The 15,466-nt window shown below is 50.7% G+C and overlaps 3 protein-coding genes across 4 annotated transcripts in view; 2 read left to right on the plus strand and 1 right to left on the minus strand.

Moving 5' to 3' along the window:
• Positions 1 to 1,305: 1,305 nt before the first annotated feature.
• Positions 1,306 to 8,828, plus strand: THPO (thrombopoietin). Its single transcript, XM_069540644.1, has 5 exons — positions 1,306 to 1,333; positions 1,569 to 1,696; positions 1,988 to 2,074; positions 3,577 to 3,744; positions 8,690 to 8,828. Exons 1-5 carry the CDS (start codon positions 1,321 to 1,323, stop codon positions 8,810 to 8,812), a joined length of 519 nt encoding a protein of 172 aa, XP_069396745.1. The 5' UTR covers positions 1,306 to 1,320; the 3' UTR covers positions 8,813 to 8,828.
• POLR2H (RNA polymerase II, I and III subunit H) lies at positions 8,829 to 13,079 on the minus strand. 2 transcript variants are annotated; one of them, XM_060011014.2, is made up of 5 exons: positions 12,301 to 13,076; positions 10,973 to 11,056; positions 10,795 to 10,888; positions 9,921 to 10,004; positions 8,829 to 8,969 (listed from the first exon to the last, which is right to left on the minus strand). In XM_060011014.2, the coding sequence occupies exons 1-5, from the start codon at positions 12,371 to 12,373 to the stop codon at positions 8,852 to 8,854; spliced, it is 453 nt and encodes a 150-aa protein (XP_059866997.1). In that variant the 5' UTR covers positions 12,374 to 13,076; the 3' UTR covers positions 8,829 to 8,851. The 2 variants fall into 2 exon arrangements, with proteins under 2 accessions (XP_059866997.1, XP_059866998.1); XM_060011015.2 differs by lacking the exon at positions 9,921 to 10,004 and having other exon boundaries at positions 8,835 to 8,969; positions 12,301 to 13,079.
• A 1,297-nt stretch (positions 13,080 to 14,376) lies between these two features.
• CLCN2 (chloride voltage-gated channel 2) overlaps positions 14,377 to 15,466 on the plus strand; it is a 13,526-nt gene continuing 12,436 nt past the window's right edge. Inside the window, 1 exon segment of the mRNA XM_060011011.1 lies at positions 14,377 to 14,527. Within this exon segment, the coding sequence (XP_059866994.1) occupies positions 14,453 to 14,527 (75 nt within the window). The 5' untranslated portion in view covers positions 14,377 to 14,452.

Consider the following 15,466-nt stretch of genomic DNA (forward strand, 5'->3'; position numbering starts at 1 on the left):
GGGTGGGGTGCTGGGTTCTGAGGGATTGATCACAGACTTGGTGGAATACAGCACGGTCGCGGCTGGCCCTAAGGAAAGGGGACATGGTCCCAGGGAGAAAATAAGAAAGGAGGTGTTTTTTTGGACTTAGGGAACATAGCACCAAGCTGGACGCAGCCCCAGTCCCCATTCTTACCCAGTCATTCCTAGTTAGCTCACAAGGTTCTGAATCCTGGGGCTGGGGAAGCTGGGCCAGGCAAGCCAAGGCACAAGGAGAGGGTAATGGGAGGAGGGCTCATGCATGTTGACAGACCTACAGGAAATCCCAATATTGAATCAGGTGCAGGCCTCTTTGCACAACTTGTGAAAGAAGGAGGAAGCCATGTGTGGGGTCCTGCAAAGGAACCGGAAGGGGTCTGCAGAGGGGGCAGGGAGGAAGGTGCAGGCTAGGAGACAGATATGGTTGGTGTCTAAGGCAAGGTAAGCCGTGCAAGGTGGGCATCATCTCACCCAGCCTGTGCTCGTTCCTGGGCAACTTGCTTCAGGAAGGAAGTTCCAGGACTGTTAGCCCATCTCCTCACCTTGGATAACCCAGTATTTCAGAACTTAGAATGCAAAGAAAAACTCCAAGAGGCTTTGTATGTTGGGGTAAATAGAAAAAGAATGAGAGGTTAATTTCTCCTACACCACCTTCTCAATCTTTTAATCACTGACCTCTAGTAGTTAAGTTTCATTTTTGCCCAATTTCCCTCCTCAACCCCACTCCCCAAGCTATCCCTGAGCACATTGTACATGTTTGCTAGCTCCTGGCCCTGTACCCCATTTCCAATCTCTTCTCCAGGCTTGTGCCACAATACTTCCCTTCTCTATCCCCATCCCAGATTTTCTCCAACCAAACAGGGTTGCTCAGACTTTGAGGCCAATTAGATGTGTGTGTATATATCCTGTCCTGCAGCTCTCGGCAGGGGGCAGGGGCACCAGAGCCACCTCAGACATCCTGAGGAACCCTGACAAAGAGGAGATGCCGTACGCTACCTTCACAAGATGATGTGGGAGCAGTCCGAGCTTTAGCAGTTCTAGGCTGGTCAGCATCTCACACCCTCCCAGCATCTGTTCCACCAGCCAGGCAGAGTGTTTTCCTTGAAATTCAATAATGTTCATTATTCCTGTCACTTGCAGGACAGATTCTAGACCCTCCTCCTTGGCCCACCTGTGCCCCACCTGCGCCCCACCCCACTCTGCCCACAAGTGCAAGAGCCCAAGCCGCCCCCATGGCCCCAGGACGGATTCAGGGGAGAGGCCCCATACAGGGAGCCGCTCCAGCCACACAGCCCGGCCAGAATGGAGCTGACTGGTAAGAAAACCCTCGAGAGACCTAGGGCCAAATCAGAACTCGGTAGAGGGGAAGGAGAAAGGAGATGTGCTGGGGTGCGGGGGCAGGGGGGACCTCAATCTCCCAGGAGTAAGGCCTCTGAGAGGCAGATTCCGTGGATTTCAGGTCTGGGTCCTAAGTGGGAATTCCTGGACCACCACCCAACAATGATTTCTTCCTTATCCGCCCCTTTCAACCTCACCTCTCCTCATCTAAGAATTGCTCCTCGTGGTCATGCCTCTCCTAACTGCAAGACTAACACTGTCCAGCCCGGCTCCTCCTGCCTGTGACCCCCGACTCCTAAATAAACTGCTTCGTGACTCCCATGTCCTTCACAGCAGACTGGTGAGAATCCCCAAGCACTCTCCCCGCTATCCACCTAACTGGTGAGATACCCTGACTCCTATCACTTCCTCTCATGCCCTCCGATCACTACTCTTCTAATATTGTCTTCAGTAAGACCACCCCCCGCCTAATTACCACCCCTTCACAAGGATTATGGTTTACAATCAAACCCTCTCTTAAAAGCTCTAGTCTGGTTCTATTTCATGGAAGCCTGTCCTGGTAATTGGGCCACCATAACCCCCTCTATTTCAGCGCCCTCTCCACCATCCCCCCACCAATCTTTTTCAACAGAGCCAGTGCCCAGACGTTAACCCTTTGTCCACACCCGTCCTGCTGCCTGCTGTGGACTTCAGCTTGGGAGAATGGAAAACCCAGACAGTAAGAAAGCCATCCTTTCCCTTGGTTTCCCGAATCCTGTCTTCATGTGTTTCCTACTGATTCCCATGGATTTTTCAAAATTCCTGAGCTCCCTAAAAAGATCTCACCTTCAGCTTGGCCACCCTAACCCAACATACATTCTACTGTGGGGATATCCTCTGGACAAGATGATGGCTTGTGGTCCACTACATAAAATAGAGTCAAAGTTGATCACCATGAAAAGCTGGATAGAAGTCTCTCATGGCCATGCTTCTGACCTATTTCTGTTCGGCCTTCTTAAGTTGGTGTGAAGAAGCAAGACTGATCTGTCATCCTCAGATGACACAAAACTGGGATGCACAGCTAAAATAACAAAAAACAGAATTAAGGTTCAAACTGCTAAAAGTCTAGGTCAAAAACAAGGTGAAATTTAACAGAGATGTATATAAAATTCTAGATGTGAAAAGTAATTGAATAAAATCCTATTCCAGCTTTCAGGCCACAGTGTCCCTACGTACCTCATATAAACTTCTAGCCCTAGTACTTACTATGAAAAGGACCTGGGAGGGTTGGATTGACCCCAAACTTAGCATTGTAACAACATTATTGAAGTAGCTACTTAAAAAGGTAGGGATCATAGGTGGCTTTAGATGTTTAACATCCACATTGTAGAAATATTCCTAAAAAACTCTATTATGAGTGGACTGCACTTAAACTACTGCACTGAGTACTAGCCATCCTCTTTTAGAAACATGCTAATTTACTCAGAGGGACCATAGTAAACTAGCATGTTTCCAAAAGGAGGAAAGCAACCTGAACAGTGAGAGGTCAGAAAATATGTTATGCAAGGAATGGTTTAAAAAAATAATAAAGCTTGTGTGATTAGCTTGGAGAAGAGTGTCAGTCTTGTGGTAGAGCATGAAGTGCTTCAGTCTGAGACACACTCAGGAAACCTACCAGGAGGGAGTGCTGCTTAGAAGGTCAGCTCCTCTACCCTCAAGATCCCTAGAATTCCCTTGCTTCCCTCAGGTCTTCTGGGGGATTGGGACAGGGAGGAAGTGTAATTGCTAGTGATCCCCTGTAGCTCTAGCTCTGCCATTTATCAGCAAGCCCCTTCCCTTCATCTTTATAATCTTTATGATGGTCTTATATCTACATTAATTTTTTTTAATCATATGATCCTGATTTTGTAGCAGAAAGAGTAGATTTGCAGCACTAGAACCAAGAAGTAAAAGCTATAATAGGGCAGATTTCAGCATAATGTAAGAAAAAAAAAAAAAAGAGCTTTTCTCACTGAAATTACATGTGAGACCAGGCTGCGTTACTGGACACTGGCGTTATTCAAGCAGAGGCTGATGACCAATTGTCGGGAGACTGAAGGAATTCCTGTACTGGGTGGGACCTAGGTCCTGTCCAATTCTCAGCTCCTATGATTCATTCTGCTGGCTACTCTTACAGGCTCCCCACCCGCTATTAGCATACCCTTTGAAGCTGTCCGTTTCTCTCTTCCATCTCTTTCCCAGGAACAGACCAAGGCACAGGACGTTCTGGGAGCCTCGACCCTTCTGCTGGAGGCAGTGATGGCAGCGCGGGGACAACTGGGACCCACTTGCCTCTCATCCCTACTGGTGCAGCTTTCTGGACAGGTCCGCCTCCTCCTTGGGGCCCTGCAGGGCCTCCTAGGAACCCAGGTAAGTCCCCAGTCAAGGGAACTATAGAAGTTGTCTTTCTTTTCTGACTCGGTCCCCTCAGAAGACCTGAGGGAAGAAAGGGGAATTTTAGAAATCTTGAGGGTGGAAGAGCTGACCTGCCAAGGAGTGCTCCCTCCAGCCACAAAGCCTGGGTTCTGGTACCTTATCTTTCCCACATAGACAGGGAGGCATGATATCTGGCCCAGGTCTCTGGCCTCAGGCCCATCCTCTGCCCTCAGCTTTCTGTGCAGGGCAGGACCACAGCTCACAAGGATCCCAGTGCCATCTTCCTGAGCTTCCAACGACTGCTCCGAGGAAAGGTGCGTTTCCTGCTGCTTGTAGTGGGACCCACCCTCTGTGCCAAGCGGGCCCCACCTACCACAGCTATCCCGGGGAACACCTCTCCATTTCTCATACTGAACAAGCTCCCAAACAGGACTTCTGGATTGTTGGAGACAAACTCCAGTGTCTCAGCCAGAACTACTGGCTCTGGACTTCTGAACAGGCTGCAGGGATTCAGAGCCAAGATTCCTGGTCTGCTGAACCAAACCTCCAGGTCCCTAGACCAAATCCCTGGACACCTGAACAGGACACATGGACCCCTGAGTGGAATTCACGGACTCTTTCCTGGACCCACACCCAGGGCCCTAAGAGCCCCGGATATTCCTCCGGAAACTTCAGACATGGACTCCCTGTCACCCTACCTCCAGCCTGGAGAGTCTCCTTCCCCAGCCCATCCTCCTCCTGGACAGTACACACTCTTCTCTCCTTCACCCACCTTGCCCATCCCCAGGGTCCAGCTCCAACCCATGCTTCCTGACCCCTCTGCCATCACACCCAACTCTACCAGTCATCTTCTAGTTGCAGCCCACTCTCACTTCCGGAATCTGTCTCAGGAAGAGTAAGGTACTCCGGCACTGCCGACATCAGCATCGCCTCCCAAGTACAATCCCCTTACTCGGAGGAGAGGCCCTGGGAGACAACTGCAGCTATACAGGCATACCTCATTTTATTGTGCTTCATTTTATTATGCTTTACAGATACTGCATTTTTTACAAATTGAAGGTTTGTGGCAACCCTGTGTTGTCAGATGATGGTTAGCATTTTTTAGCAATAAAGTATTTTTGAATGAAGGTATGTACATTGCTTTTTTTTTTTAGACATAATACTATTACAGTTAATAGACTACAGTATCATGTAAACATAACTGGGAAACAAAAAAAAAAACCAAAAAATTTGTGTGACTCGCTTTATTGTGATATTCACTTTATTGTGGTGGTCTGGAACTGAACCTGCAATATCTCCGAGGTATGCCTTTACCAGATTTCCTGCTTTCACCTGAAACCCAAAGCCCTGGTGAAGGGAGACATGCAGGACAGAAAAAGTATAATTTTTTTACTACATGCCATAAAACTACAAAAGCTATTTTTTTTAACTATTAATAATGTTCACCAGAGCAGTTAGTTATCTCTGGTCTATCTTCTGCACAAATTTATAACTTACTATTTCTCTGTATACTCTTTTTCATATGAGAATTCTGCAAAGGCCTGGCCTGGCCTAGCTTCTGAACAGAGGTAGGGCTTATGACAAAAAAAAAGCTTTGGTTTTCTGCTCAGAACTAAGGTTAGTCTCTTTACCCCCTTTATTATCATTCTTAATGGGGCTCTAATCTGCTTTTCTTAGGAGATCCTTACTCTTGAGAAATGAATGAGAAGTCTCTCAGAAAAGCAGTTCCTAAGCAATAGACAAACCTGAGACTGTATAAAGACAGAATAAAGGAGAGGACCCAAAAGCTACCTGCAAAGCGAGGGGAAGATGTTCTTCTCATGGGCAACAGATCCCCCCTCCCTGAGAAAAAGCTAACAGGAAGCTTTGGAGAGCCTTACAGGTAAGGCTGTGCAGACGGGTCAGTCAGACAAGATGAGACCTGGATGTGACAGCTGAGCAAACAGCCAGCACTTCAGCAGCTCAGCAGGAAGCTTCACCAGGCGTGGGTTCCTGCCTCCCTCCTGTGGAGGTCAGGGGGAAATGCAGGAAGTGGCTTGAGTCAGTCTCCTAGAGCTCACACAGCAGGAGGGACAAGCACAAGTCAAGTGCAAGTTGAAGGCTCATTTCCCAATTCCCAGAAGCGTATAGTATCTAAAAAGCAACCCTGTGTGACACCATAAACTCTGCCAGGGGATCTCTAGAAAAGAAGCCCAGGCTTATGGGGCTTTCTGAATAAATGCCACCATGGTGCTTGGGAAGGTTTATATTGCCCCAAGCACTCCACTGCAAGGTCAACACTACCTCCAGAGGTGTCTGTAGGAAAACTAATGGAAGCTTTTTCTTCTCCCACCTCAACTCCCCAAAGGACAGGAAAAGTTAGCATGTAGGTAGAGGAGCCAGAAACCTAGGGTTCCAAACACTACCACAAAACCCCAGGGTCATTAAAGGCATTCCAAAACAGTAGAATGAAAGCCAGTATGTCAAGAAACTTATGCATATTATCTTTTTTAACACTCACACATCTCTATAAGGTAGGTATTATCATCTCTGCTTTACGGATGAGGAAACAGGCTCAGAGAAGCCCGGCAAGTTCCCAATGGTTTCACAGCCTGTGAACAGGAAAAGAAACACCCTAGGATGACTTAGTCTGGAGCCCATACATTCCCCAGTGTGGTGCACTGTCCAGTATATCAGTCAGTGACTCTATTTATTGGAAAAAATTTCCAAGTCCTTAGGGAGTACACATCGACAGTTAAAGAGTTCTGAGTAGAAAACCAAAGCTCTTGGTGGGGTGACCAATTTAGGCATCTCCAGGTGTCTCCCCCCACCACCCCATGGACAGAACGGTTGCCATGGAGAAAAAGTCAACAAATGCACCAAGCTCAGAAGTGCCGTCCAAATCTCGGATGGTGTCAGTTTCTCCGTGGGAGAAAATCAGTTCATCCACACTACAAATTCCAGCATGGAGTCAAGAGAATAGTAAGTGGAAATTTTAACTTACTGAAATATTAAAGTAGGTTAAATTTAATGATCAAATGAAACATTTTATGGCACATGAAAGCCAGCACCCAGTACAAGAGATGCCAAAGGGACCAGAGACAAAGAATTAAGGGTTTTCAGACAGTCAGCTGAGAGACAAAGATGGCAAAACTGCAAGAAGTATGTAGCCAGAAAGTTCCAGGCATCCAGTACTGGCATTTGACTTACCCTAGGGCAAACGTAAATAACCCATGGGCTTCTCCAGTGGGAACTAACTTGCCTCTCCTGAGCATCTAACCCATTCCCAAATCATTCTATCGGGCTGATTCAGTCCCTTCTTCCCTTTACAGAAAAGACAAAAACCTGTTACAACGAGGACGCTCTTATCTCTATTCAACTGTACCCCAGTTCTCTTTCTTCTGCCACCCCACGGCAGCTAGGACAGTCTGCTACACTACCCCGCAAACTATTAGCTACCCTGCAAACTGTTATCGGTAATTAGGTTCTCCCTTCTCCTACCTAAATCCATCCTTCTCCAACCCCTACAAAAAAATTTGACTGCACGGAAGAGGTTCTACGATTCTATAAAAATTCATCCCAACTCCCACTTCATCTCCTACTTCCCTCTCCCCTCACCCCCACCCCACAGTAAAGCAAAAGAAATACCTTTTCCTCCCCCCTACAGAGGCCATTCATTTTCAACCCATTTCCCTAAATACTATTTCTAACACCTCCTGTGAAGACTTGAAAATGATGGGGAAGGAAATACCCCAGGCATCCCAGCAGGAGGACCAACTCTCATGGCAAAAAAGGGAGATCAAAAGAGACAACTACTGGGCTTCCCTGGTGGCGCAGTGGTTGAGAGTCCCCCTGCCGATGCAGGGGACGCGGGTTTGTGCCCCGGTCTGGGAAGATCCCACATGCCGCGGAGCGGCTAGGCCCGTGAGCCATGGCCGCTGAGCCTGCGCGTCCGGAGCCTGTGCTCCACAACAGGAGAGGCCACAACAGTGAGAGGCCCGTGTACCGCAAAAACAAAAAGAGACAACTACGTAATACACACTTATGATCTTTCTGGATTGTTACCCTGAACTTCCCAGGGGAAATCAGAGTCCCATGTACTGTCTGAGACCTCAAATGCCAGGCTGAAGACGCAGCTCCGATGCTGGAGTCCTTGTAAGCATCGCCATTTCCTCAACTTTGTTCTTCCCCCACTGATAAATTAGTGACTGCAGTCAGACTGCTGTATTGTCCCAGGCACTGGCACTGAACTGCCAAACCTCATTGGTATTGCTGCCCTGTCTACTTCACTGGTCTGTGAGGCAGCTCCCTGTTCAGTGTCACTGGTAAAAACCACCACCACTTACCCTCCCTCCAGGTCACCACTAGAATGTAAAGCAGAGAGCTAACTCCTCCACCCGCTTCCACAACCACCAAATCGTTCTTCCTCTCCTCTTCAGAGTTGTGTCCTATGCATGTGTCGAAAAGCCTCATCTCAAAGCTTCCATAAAAATGACGAACATTTCCAGGCTATGCAAGCAACTCATTCAAGTCAACGTGACCTGACTTCCTGAGAAACTGAAAGTGTTAGAAGAACACGAGCAGAGCTCCTTGCCTATTCAGGATTCTATGCCAAATGGGTGGTGCCCTCAGGAGCCAAAAGCACAACACTCTCTCTCCCAGACAGAAAATCACATTGGAGGATAGATATTGGGGGTAGTCAGCCAGGAGACGGAGATAACCCTGAACCCCGATACCAAAAGGTTGGGACAGATCCTACATTGACATGTGACCATCTGGCTGTGGGCCAGAAACATAATATACCATAGGCAAACTGGAAAAAATGATTTTAAAATAAATGGAAAAAACTTTGCTAAAAAAGAGGGGAAAAGAGTCTGAAAAAGTAAACTTTAATTAAAAAAATCATATAGATAAAACAACTTCTGATTCATTTTAAGCTCTCCCACTGGGTCTTTTGCAGGCAAGTCAGTTTCCCATTGAGTCCAGACCTCCTAAAGATGCACCCACAGTGGACAGAGAGCCAGCCCCTCCTGAACAGGTGAACAACAGCAACTGCTACTCGGGCTTGAACGAACGTCCATGACGTGCGTGAGTAAGCAGCAAGGCTGGCTCCCTGGGTGGTTCAGAAGGCCAGTTTCTTCATCAGCAGATAAACTCTGGAATCCACTTCAAATCCATGCAGATTGTTGGCATCACCCTGCAGCCTCATGAGCAGGCCCCCATAGGACACGTAGGCAGAGCTGAAACAGAAGACCCAGTCCCATGAGTCTGAGCTCCATAGCAACTGTTACTCAGCAGCTCTCCAACCCAATCTAAGAACAAAAAGGCATCCTTCTAGAGTATTGTCATCAGGAACCAAACTGTTCTTTATATCGGCAAAAGTGGAAAATACCCCATGCCCAGAATAAAGGAAATGGTCAAATCAATTAAGATATATCCATTTACTGGAATGTTATATAGCTATTAAAATGTTTAGGAATAGCTTAAAATGGACATGGGGAAACATGTTTTACATAACATTAAGCAAAAAGAACAGAACAAAACATTGTAATAAACAACATGAGCTCAAAGAAAAAAGTACAGAGGAAAAAAAAACCCTAGAACATTCAAGAATGTTTATGTAAAAGATTCCCTCTGGTTATAGAATTATAGGTGATTTTTTCCTTCTTCACGTTACTTCTCTGCTTTTCAAATTTCTTACAAAGGGCACATGTTGTTTTAATAAGATTTTAAAGAAAAGAAAAAAATAGTTGGGCAGAGAAACCAAAGAACTAGGGATTGGATTGCAGAGTAGCAAAACATACACATACACACACACAGACACACACACACACACACACACACACACACACACACACACACACACACACACAAAAAGGCCTAGCAGTTTAATCACTTATGCTGCATTTAGTTCTTGGAGAAGTAACCTTCCTTGGCATTTCACACAGCTAGATTACCAGTTTCTCATTTGGACCACCAGGCCCTGAGGTCCTGACAGAGGGCAAAGGGAGCAATCTACATTTCAGACTGAAAATTGTTCCCAAAACAGTTTCTTTCCGGGTCCCACCTAGGTCTGAGGTGCTTGGGGAAAGAAACCCAGGAAGCCTGAGCATGGTCCAAATTTTCAGAGCATAGTCCAAATTCTCACAAAAGGGAGGGGGCGAGGGCTCTCACAAGGCCGTGGAACTTACAGGCGTGTTGCTGCTTCAGTAGAAGTTTCATCTCCCTCAATCCTGTACACTTTCCCATACATTACATACTCAAATTGGTCAGCCCTGTGGAACAACAGTGGCAGTTATTCTTAAATGTAGTTAACAACAATAAGAGGTCCTTTAAAAATGGTAACTGGTAACTAAGTGCCAGCATCATAACAACAGGCACTTTCCAAACATAATGTCATTTAGTCCTCAGAGTAACCCTGTGAGCTGGGTATGACCATCGATATTTTACTGATGAGAAAACTAAGGTTGAAAGAGGTTAAGGTTGGACTTCCCTGGTGGCGCAGTGGTTAAGGATCCCCCACCAATGCAAGGGACACGGGTTCTATCCCTGGTCCAGGAAGATCCCACATGCTGCGGAGCAACAAAGCCCCATGCGCCACAACTACTGAGCCTGCGCTCTAGGGCCCACATGCTGCAACTACTGAGCCCCCACTCCCTGCAACTAGAGAAAGCCCAGGTGCAGCAACAAAGACCCAACGCAGCCAATAAGAAAAAAGAAAGAGGTTAAGGTTATTCAACAAATAAGTGGTAGAGCTGAGATGTGAACTGAGTGGGGCTCGAAAGCCTCTGCCTCACACCAAACTCCCTCCCAAGACACAAGGCCCACAAAGCCTAGGTCATTCAGTGGTCATTTCCTCTGCCATCAAAAAGCTACAACTCACACTGTAATCACTGCTTTGGATAAACACCTGAATGTCTGAATTCTTAAGTGCAGCAATTTCCTTAAGGTTACATAGATTCTGCTGATAATCATTTATTTTATGAATTAAGTAAGGTCTTTCTATACCACTTATCGACTTAGTCCTCAGGCATATTTCAAGTACTCCCTGCTCCACTCCCTCACCTGGAAGGCCTATCATCTGTAGGGTTGTATTCACCATCATCCAGAGTACCATCTTCATACAAAGTACTGGCTATGACCAACCGGAACTTGTCACCTGAAAAATAACAGCAGCATCAGAGGGTGAAGAACAGCGGAAATGGCAAAAAGCCTCCTGCTGTTGTTTATGTTCAATACTTACCCAAGTCTACAGGGTAAATCTGAATGTTTACATCTAATATGAGGTCCATCTTGAAAGATTCACTCTCACAATGCAGTCGAGACACTGGAAGGAAACAGGGAAAGAGTGGCAGAGGTCATTGCCTGGCCCAAGGCAGACCCTACAGCGCAGGGCAGACTCCTACTTTGTGGGGGCTGGATGCAATAGAATACTCAATCTAACCCAACCTGTATCCACTGGCCTCTCGTAGACGTGCAGGCTCAGTCAGACTCACATATGCAGGGACTTCCCTGGTGGCGCAGTGGTTAAGAATCCGCCTGCCAATGCAGGGGACACGGGTTCGAGCCCTGGTCTGGGAAGATCCCACATGCCACAGAGCAACTAAGCCCGTGCACCACAACTACCGAGCCTGTGCTCTAGAGCCCATGAGCTACAACTACTGAGCCGACATGCCACAACTACTGAGCCCTCGCGCCTAGAGCCCGTGCTCCGCAACAAGAGAAGCCACCACAATGAGAAGCCTGAGTGCAGCAACGAAGACCCAACGCAGCCAAAAATAAATTAAAAAAAGAACCACATATGCAAGAAGGAAAGGGGACACAACCTATGGCAAGCGGATAGAATCCCCAGAAAAAAATCAAAGATCCTCTGGCAACAAATAATATCCAGGTTCTAGGCCTACCTAGGTGGTTAAGAAACCACCTGATTTGGGGCAAGTTATTCATTCATCCAAAGGTTTTATCTTTCTGTGCCAGGTCCTCTGCTAAGGGGATTATCAACTTGTGTAAGAACTGGGTTTTGTCCCAAAAAACATCCCAGTCTCTAGGCAAAAGAAGAGACACCAAAGACAATTATTGATCAATGACATAATAAAGAGTTGTACACTAACCAGTCAACTCTATCTCCGAGAGGATTTCACAAAGAGCTAAAGACTCTGAGGGCGAAGGGCTCTGGAGGTCGGATTATTCGCTGTACAGCCTTGCGTGGGTTGCTTTGTCTCTCAGAGCAAAATGGGTAAGACACCACCTACCTCATGCAGGCTCTTGAAAGGAATACGTAAGATAAAGTGTGTGTAAGGTGCACAGTACAGCGCCTAGCACAGAGTGGGTAGCGATTAGAAAGATGCCCGGAGAAAAGGCCATCCAGGCACTGGGCACAGCTTGTGTGAAGCCAGGGAGAGCCCGGAGTCTCCGTTTCCTCATCTGTAAAAATGTTTCCTGAGAAAGGTCCCTACGCCAAGACCTGCCGGTAGGGGTAGGCTACGTGAAATGGGTGGACGAGAGGCCCAGGGGCGTGTCCCCGAGGAGATTAGCCCCTTCCCCCAAACAGCCCCTCCAAATCTTACTTACCTCGGTCAAACTTTTTGCCCTCCGGGTCAATGTCTTTTACATCAAAAATATCCTCAAACAGGATGCCCGCCATGGTGAGGGGGCCACGAAAACAGTGGAGGGGCTGAGCGCCCGACCACGACGACTAGGGGTACGCGCACCCCGTCGCGTGGAGGTAAAGAGGAGAAAGGAAAAGGCAGCGCTTCAAGAGCGGCGGCTAAGAAATAGAATAACGCATGCGCACGGACAAAAGGGAACGCGGCCACTTCCGCCACCTAGCTCTCGGGGCTTCTTAACTTCCGCCCCGAACGATTCTTTCCGAGAGGCTGCAGTATTAAGGGCGGGTCTCAGGTCCAAATAACTCCGCCCCGGGCGGCAACACGATAGGTCCCACCTCCGGCCGAGGCGGCGTCTTGTCCGGCTCTCTCCAGTGGCTCTCCTGCGCCCTCTTCAGAAGCCAGGTCAGGAAGACTGGAATGCTTGGGGGCCTACCCAAGCCAGGGACCTTGATCCTTGGCCCAGAGAAGCCCGGCCCGTACCCTACCGTGCCCGTCCGCCTGACCGCCGAGGGCACAGTCCGTGCGAAAGGCGAGCGGAGAAGAACCCCGCCCCCAGGGCGCTGGCCCGACAGGTCTCAGGACCCAGCCCCTCCAGCTGGCAACCAGGCCGGCCCGGGCCGGCCCGGGCCGTCTTGGCCCATATGGCTGTCACCTGAGCCGGGTCCGTCCAGTTTGGGAATTTGCCATGATGTCACCATGGGAAAGAGGAAAGCCTGCATCGTCCCCACCCCTACTCTCTTCCCTTACACCGCCCCTTCAGCAGGCATTAACACCCACCCACTGCCCTCCTTGAGCACTGCCCCTTAAGCTCGGTTCTGCCCTTTCCCCCCACCCCCGCCACGACCCTCTCCTGGACAAGCTCTCCTATGTGCTCCTTCATCCTGACACAATCCTCTCCTACGGATACCACCTCTTCCTTTACATTGCCCCTTCCTCTAGGGTGCCGGCTCTCACACTTCCCCCTTCCTGGACACTGCTCCCTCCTCCTGGGAACCCCCGCTGCTCCCACGTGCCCCTTCACCCTGGTGCTGCCTCCTCCGGCACACTGCCTGTTTCCTGGACACTGGCCCTTCCCCCTCACACTATCTCTGACACTGCCCATCCACCTGTGCTCACCCCACCCACTGCTCTATCCTTCTTCGGACCCTTACAGAGAACGCAGAGCGCAGAGCGCCAGCAGGCCGTTCCCCCTTGGCGGCTAGACGTGAGCAGCTACTCGGATTTCTCCTTGGGCCCTGCCAGGGAGAAGCGACCTCTGTCCCCCCACGCCCGACTCCCAGGCACCTAGACCTCCCTTCCCTCTGGTCTCACCCCTTCCCGTTCCCTCTCCACCTCCACCCCCGCACAAGCCTAAGGCCAAGTTGCTCCAAGTGCACCTACCCTCGGGGAGCCGCGAAGAAGGCAAAGAGAAAGGAAGGGGATGAGAGAGACCGAGGGTCCCAGTTCCAAGCACTCCCCTTCTGGGCCTAGCGTCCCCCTCCGAGTCCCCCCAGCTTTGTTTCTCACCCCCGACGGAGTGGAGGGGCCCTGCCAGGCCGGTCTGAGCCCTTGGCCCCAGCGAAGAAGCAAGAGAGGACGCCGTTCCTGAGGGATTGGGCCTGAAAGTCTGACTTAGACGGCTCGGCAGCCCCCGGCCCCAGGCCCTACAGAGCCCCGGCGAGTCCCGCCCCTCCCGGCCGGGCGCGGAGAGCCACAGACCCCGCCCGGCCCCTCCACGTGCCAGTGGACCCGCCCCCGCCCTGGCCCGGGCGCCGCTCTCAACCACCCGCCTCGGCAGAGACTGGGTCCGGGCTCACGCGTTCCAGGCGCCCCCTGCCGCCCCTCCCGAGCCAGGGAGGCGGCCCCAACGCGGACCCCGGCCGCGTTGGGCCGGCTCCCTTAGATGGGCCGGCGGGCGGAGCAGCACGGTGGGCACCGCCCTCGGCCCGCCCGCCGAGGCGGGGACGAGAGCGGGAGGTTGCGCCAGCGGCGCCCGCCTGGGGCCCGCCGCACTCTGCACTCGGCCGCCCAGGCTACGGGGACAGGACGGGTGTGGGCGCGGGCTCTGCGGGCCGGGAGGCGAGTCCGGGCCAGAGCCCGAGCCGCGGCGGGAGGCCAGAGGGCTGTGAGCGGAGATGGCGGCGGCGGCGGGGGCGGCGGCGGCGGAGGAAGGGATGGAGCCACGGGCGCTGCAGTACGAGCAGACCCTGGTAAGTGAAGCCAGCAGAGCCCTGAGGAGTGTGCTCCCGGACCGCTGCTCCTGGTTACCCGTGGAAGCGCGAGGACGGGGACGGGGGCGGGGGGGGGGCTACCCTAAGCCCGCCCCAGCCCTCTGAGCTGGGGAAACTGAGACTCGAGGGCCTGAGAGCCTGGAGTACTAAAGGGTGGAACGCTGCATGCAGGTTTCTGGCTGAGGCTGGGGGCCTGCAGACGACAAGGACTTCAGGTGCCTGTTCCAGGTGTCCTTCCCTTTACTCCCCCCACCAACGTTTTCTTTGCTCCTCCCCACTGCCACTTGGGTCCAAGTCTCAGCACCCTACTACCCCTTCCCAGCACCACTCACATGCTTGAACTTTCTCTTTCTGCGCTGAGTCTCCACCATCTGAGACATTCCTTCTGTCTCCACTATGGGCATGGCACTGCTAGGAAGATGATCAGACCCAAACCCAGCTCTGGCCCTTACCCCTGGGAGCTGGCAATCCAGCACTAGCAGGAACCCCTCAGTGGATTCTCTGGAAAAATGTGGCCTGCCACCCTGGGGCACAGGAGCCTTACGGGAGGATGGGTCAAGCAGGAGTTGGGACCTTTGCTCATCTGACCCTGGGTGTCCAGCCACCCCCACCCCAGCGCTGTCCCTCAGTGTCATTAGAAGCAGGGGTCCTGGGGATCTGCGCCGACTTACAGCCACCACTGCAACTTAGTGTTTGAGAAACCTTTTGCTTCTGCTTGTGTCACTGGGGTGGGGGACCCAAACTCTAGGGAAGGGAGTGGGCCTTGTAACTCTTTTTTATCAGCGTGGGCCGGAATTTGCCCAGTAAGGAGTCAGGGAAGGAACTTCTCCAGGAGAAGGGGGCCCAGGCTGTATCTGAGGCTAGGGGGTGCCCAGTTACAAGAAAGAGTGACTGGATGAAACACGATGACAGGGAGAG

Source organism: Delphinus delphis, chromosome 4, assembly GCF_949987515.2.
Source record: "Delphinus delphis chromosome 4, mDelDel1.2, whole genome shotgun sequence".
Lineage (NCBI taxonomy): Eukaryota > Metazoa > Chordata > Mammalia > Artiodactyla > Delphinidae > Delphinus > Delphinus delphis.

Coding starts and splice junctions, on each gene's coding strand:
- POLR2H (XM_060011014.2), bottom strand. CDS start 12,373: ATGGCGGGCATCCTGTTTGAGGATATTTTTGATGTAAAAGACATTGAC. Junction 11,057..12,300: donor GGGCAAAAAGTTTGACCGAG/GTAAGTAAGATT, acceptor GTTTCCTTCCAG/TGTCTCGACTGCATTGTGAG. Junction 8,970..9,920: donor ACTGAAGCAGCAACACGCCT/GTAAGTTCCACG, acceptor CTTCTGTTTCAG/CTCTGCCTACGTGTCCTATG.
- THPO (XM_069540644.1), top strand. Junction 2,075..3,576: donor GAGAATGGAAAACCCAGACA/GTAAGAAAGCCA, acceptor TCTCTTTCCCAG/GAACAGACCAAGGCACAGGA. Junction 3,745..8,689: donor AGGGCCTCCTAGGAACCCAG/GTAAGTCCCCAG, acceptor GGTCTTTTGCAG/GCAAGTCAGTTTCCCATTGA.